A 5,625-nucleotide genomic window follows, 5' to 3' on the forward strand; every position below is an offset into this window, starting at 1 on the left:
GAGAGAGAGAGAGAGAGAGAGAGAGAGAGAGAGAGAGAGAAATAGGGCTGGGATGCAGCTCCTTTGGCAGAGTGCTTGCCCAGTATGGTTTGGAGTTCTGGGTCCCATCCCTAGCACCAGATGAACTGGAAGTGTCAGGACATACTTGTTTCCCAAGATAGGAAGTAGAGGAAGAAGGTCATTTTTCCACTACATAGCAAGTTGGAGGCCAGCCTGGGATAGATGAGGATCTGGTTTGTTAAAATCAAACAAAGAACAACAAATAGATTGCTTAAATATCTATGCAGTCTGACCACAAACCCAAAGCCCTAAACTTCCTATAGCCTGTTCTTTCCACAAGAAGAGAAGCTGTAAGCCTTGATGTTCAACGGGCCCGGAAGTGCTTCCTGTACAGTTCCCACTCCTGTTGCTTACCCACAGCCAAGCCTCTCCTTCCTTTAGGAGGTGGTCAGAATCTGGGTTCTCACAGAACATAAGCAACAACACAGCTACTCACTCTGAGTGCTAGCTAGCACTGCTGCATTTGTTTGCATGGAGAAACATTTTTATCTGAAAACCTATGGTGCTTTTCTTTTTGTCAAATCAGGTTCTGTAAAGTAAAATCCATGTTTTCAGAGTTAGAGGGCCACTGGACTTTTAGGGGCGCCTTCACCCTCGACAACACATATTCATATCTTACATTCATTATTAGTCCACACTAATTGACCTAAGAGTATACTTGGAAATGAGGAAAGGCAATAGCAGTGCATAAGTATACTCTATGTACGTTCTTATTTCGAAAATTCTGGTCAACTAGATGTTACCAACTTACCTTGTCACCCTTGTAGCCAGGAATTCCCTAGGTTAAAAGAGAAATGAAAGGCTAGGGTAAGATATTATAAAACAGTATCAGAGGGAGCACTAGGTATTTTTCACGTACAAATCCCATCAACCAGTCTTGGAAGTAAGAGCACCTAAGCTCAGGCTACTTTACATCGCCCCCCCCAGGGGGGGATGTGCGGTTGGTTACTAAGGAGAAGAATGAACCTGTGCTTTCCTATTACATTCTAGTCCAGGTTCCAGCTTTCTGTTTTTCAAATCCAGCTCCTTACCCTTTGGCCCAAACCAAACCAAAGGAGAGAGGGCACACTGCAAATCACTGTGATCATGATAACCAACAAACAACAGTGCTTTCAACCATCTATACAGACTTTAAAACTATTAAACGATTGTCACTGAACCTCAGGGTCTGTTAGGGAGGCTGGGTTTGAAATGAGCTGAGACGATGCCCTTTAGAATATGGGTAAATGTCTGTGTCCTTCATGGTCCTCCCTTCCCATTCAGTCTAGAATGTATAACATCGGGGAAATGAATGGTTCCTCTATCAGCCCTAATGAGTCAGTGACCTTTGAGTTATTGGTTTTTATCTCACGCTAAGTGAGACGCCAGCACCTCGACTGTCTTCTGAGTCACTCGTGGGAATCCTGAGGAATCCTTTCCACTGTGTCATCCCCATAAGCCCTCTGAGAGACACAATTCTGGGTATTAAATGGACTTGGTAAATTGCCAACTCCAAGAAACAGCAAGTTCTTTCCATCATTATCCTACTACTGTATTTCAAGGATGGAAATAGAATTGGGAGAAGTACTTATTGCAAACTGGAGGAACCAAGGGCGTGAACGAGGTAATACTGCAGTCACCCATGCATCCTACAAAAAATTCATTTCATCTCATGTGTAACATTTCCAGATAGGAATTTCAGAGAGGAAATAAGCCTTCTTTCTAAATTAGTGGGTGCTTAGTAATAGAAGCTGAAAGTAGAGTTGGCCAAAGATAGAGTGACAGCATAATTTAATCCAGCGTAGAAATATTTGTTCACATAAATTGTTCAATTTCCAAGACGGTGCTTAGAATTAAAGACCGCATTTTAGTCCACTAATCTGGTATTTCCTGCAGAAATCATCCACATTCATCCTGCCGAGAGTATGTTGGCGTCTCATTTCAGAATTCTTGGGATGTCCTCTACCCGTCACAATGCTCCATGACTTAAAATTGTTGTTATTACTTTATATTGAAAGAGGGAAGAATACATTTTGGAATGAGCCAATAGAACTCTGCAAAACCAAAGAAGTATTACTTTGTTCGTGGTGTATATTCTTGTTTTCTTCTGAAATTCCTGGCCACTTTATCAGTTGGTCACCTCTTCAGGGGTTTATTTTACTTGTTTGTTTTTTCCTTCCAGGGCCTCTTAATCACTGGCTTTAAAAATTCCAATTTAAAAATATCACAAGCTGTATTACCAGCCTCTGCCAAGTTTGCTTCTGATTTTCTCATTTCTAGGAATAAAAATTTTATGATTTCAAGTACCATCATACTTCAAGTTATAGGGTCAAAAATGTTTTTACAGAAATTTTACAGGGTCAGATTTCTATAATCATCTTAGTTATGTCTCTCTTCTTTGTCCCCAGTCCAAGTTCTTGTTTAAGATAATTTGCTTCTTTCACAGCTCCTGAGCTATGTACCCCACCTCAAGTTTCAGGCGCTTCCCATCACCTAGGAAACCTAGCTTTGGGGTTCTTGAAGACAACTAGGAAGTACTTCCTGAACAGGTAGCAGAAGTTCAAACAAACTCCTATCGATGGGATCAAGATTCCTGGCAGAGGCTTCCATGGGGCTAATTGAAAACTCTAAAAGACCATTTTCTTAAAACTCAGGTTCTGATTCTGTGACTGTTTACTGTAGCCAAGGGGATAAGCAAAAAGGGGCAACACAATGCAATCCCTGCTTGTCACTATAAGTGTTGCTATTTGCTGTCCTTACTGCAATGCCCTAGAAGATGATGCAAAATTAAAAATGTATTAACATACCATAATTATTTCCCAAGCAATCTCAAGAAACTAAGCAGAATGGTAAAGTTATTTTTGTCAACAGAACCGAAATGACAAAAGCATAGTTTGGAAAATATAATAAATATAATTCTTACCCTTTTACAAATTCTAGCTTAATTTTTATCATTTAAGAAAAAATACCCACAAGAAGTAAGGCAAAGTGCCTTTGTCACTTCAGTCTTTCCCAAATAGTTCAGCTGGGCATTGGGAAATGTCATAGGTCCCATCACCACCCTGTTGATCAGAACATTTTCTCCCCATAGTTCTCCTTCTGAGATCCTATCAGTCTGATTGTCAAGAGCACAGGTAAGTAGCAATCAATTTTGCAATTGCACTGCAGGGTCAAGCCAGTCAGTCACAGAATCCCAGGATCACTTGTCAGAAATGCATTCCAATTTTGCACATACCCCAGGACCTCTTTCTCCTGTTTCTCCTTTCTGAGCATCACCCTGCAATAAACAACAAACTCAGTCAAAATTCCTCAGCAGGTGATTGATTGCCCAATAAATCATGCTATTCCTAGATAATGGGTTAACCCAATTAGAGAAGAATCTTAAGCTTCAACTATTGACATTTGCACCATTTAATCTAAGAGGAAAATAGCACTTCAGATAAGGTTTGTCCTTTTGGAGTAAAGCCAGATGTTCAGGGCACATAACACTCATAGATTTTCACAACTTCAGCCACATTCCAGTTTACAACACGGTATTTTTCTCAAACACAGCTTTGTGTTTTTCTGGAACATGACACTCTGGCTTTTCTCCAAGGGGCTTTGACTATTTTCTAAAATGTTCCTCAAGAGAGATGCCTGATTTCAGCAAGATTTAGGAAAATAAAGTATGGGGCACAGAACTACAAACCAAAGTAATGAAAAGTGAATATTGTCTTAGAGCCTAGTCTGAACAAAAGAAGGCTTGATGGCATCAGTGGGACCTGATAGATAGATTAAGTGAACCTGAGATGATTTTGGAGCAAGCCCCAAGAATGCTACACATCCCCTCTCCTCGGCAAGCTGGCTAGCGCCAAGAATACTCTCATGCAAATAATGTTATATGTATTATCTGCTTCATAATAGTCTTAGAAATGGGAGTAAAGTTTGAGTGTTTTAATGCTTCTTAAGTATTGCCTAATTTCTTCCCAAAATGTGTGTGCCAAGTTCTTGCACAGAGAGCAAGGGCCTCACACATAATATCACTAGTTATTATTACTTAAAGTTGAAGCTTCTATTGCTGTACAGAAAAAGAAAAGAAGCATTTCTTGAAACTCAAAACACCAAAAACCAAGACTGTGTGAACTAGAAAATTGTTTCTTTTTAAAGAAACATCCTGTGGAATCCAAACTTTCCAAATATATACATAGTTATTTTTAAAGAGGACCCTTTGCTTGGCCAAATTTCTTTTGTTAACTCCATGAAAATCTTTATTTTCTCCTTTATTAACTTTATTTCTTTTCTTTAAAGTGATTTGCATAATTTGTCTCTTTACTTAATAGAAACTTGATATTTTCTTATCAGCTCTTTGTATACTACAGAAATCAATAAATGTGATAGCTCATGTCTCTAATGCCAGCACTCAGGAGTCTGAGAGTGAGTTCTTGGCTCATCAAGAGTGATTTAACTTAAGTTGTAGTTTCTATTGCTGTGATAAGAAATTATGACCTAAAGCAATTTATAGAAAAAACAGCTTGTTTCCATTTACAACCCTCTGGTCACACTCCGTCAGGGCAGGAACTCAAGACAGGAACTTGAAGGCAGGAATCGAAGCAGAGGCCACAGAGAAAGACTGTTTACTGACTTGCTCCTGGCAGCTTGCTCATCCTACTTTCTTATATAACTCAGGACCATGTGCCCAGGGGTGGCACCTGCCATGTGACTGACCCACATCAATTATTAATCAAGAAGATGCAGCACAGACTTGCCTATAAGGCAATCTGATGGGGGCATATTTTTTTTTTTCAATTGATGATTCGCTTCTCAAATAACTCTAGGTTGGGTCAAATTGACAGAAACAAAACAAAACAAAAGAACAAAGAAAACCTATGAAGACATTGTCTAAATAAATATACATGATGTATAAGCTTCATAGAAAATGGTTTGTTCATTTACCGGATTTCCTTTTGGTCCTCGCTCACCTTTGATGCCAGGATTTCCATGTGTGCCCTGAAAGTAAATGGGAAGAAAAACTTGTTTTTATTAAGTATTCTTTCAGTTTTCGATGTTCTTGAATAACTTCTGACCAGCTGCATTGAAATTTTGCAGCCTTAACCAGGTAAACTGATATTCAACTCTGTTCCCCCCTTACTGTACCAGGAAAACGACAAAACTTCCATATGTTCTAAAGAGGATAATGTCTGTTTTCCCAACTGAATTCGTCCTCAGTCACTTCTCATCCATTTTTCCAAACAAAATTAAACGGATACAAAGGTTTTTAAGACTTAATGGATAGATGTGGCGTGGGTTGTTTCTGTCCCAGGCTACTGTGGATCATTACCAAGTCAGCTTGCTTTTCCGTGATCAAAGAGGTTCAGACCTGGGGACCAGCTCCGGATATAAGAATAGGGATCTTGGGGGTGGGGTGCGATGGGGGTAAGGGGAGATGGGGAGATAAAAGTGAGAAGGGGAGGATGGGGGAAACTTGGGGAAACAGGATGATAGGGATAAAGGAAGGCTGGATAGGGGGAAGCACAATTCTTAGTTAAGGGAGCCACCTTAGGGTTGGCAAGAGACTTGAACCTAGAGTGGCTCCCAGGAGCCCAAGGC

The 5,625-nt window shown here is 40.0% G+C and overlaps 1 protein-coding gene across 1 annotated transcript in view; it reads right to left on the minus strand.

Moving 5' to 3' along the window:
* Col28a1 (collagen type XXVIII alpha 1 chain) overlaps positions 1-5,625 on the minus strand; it is a 160,085-nt gene that overhangs the window by 140,055 nt on the left and 14,405 nt on the right. Inside the window, exons 6-8 of the mRNA XM_005363713.3 lie at positions 4,972-5,025; positions 3,275-3,316; positions 812-838 (exon numbers count right to left, since the gene is read on the minus strand). Coding sequence (XP_005363770.1) covers positions 812-838; positions 3,275-3,316; positions 4,972-5,025 — 123 coding nt within the window. The remainder of the gene's footprint in view (positions 1-811; positions 839-3,274; positions 3,317-4,971; positions 5,026-5,625) is intronic.

This window comes from Microtus ochrogaster, linkage group LG10 (genome assembly GCF_000317375.1).
Source record: "Microtus ochrogaster isolate Prairie Vole_2 linkage group LG10, MicOch1.0, whole genome shotgun sequence".
Lineage (NCBI taxonomy): Eukaryota > Metazoa > Chordata > Mammalia > Rodentia > Cricetidae > Microtus > Microtus ochrogaster.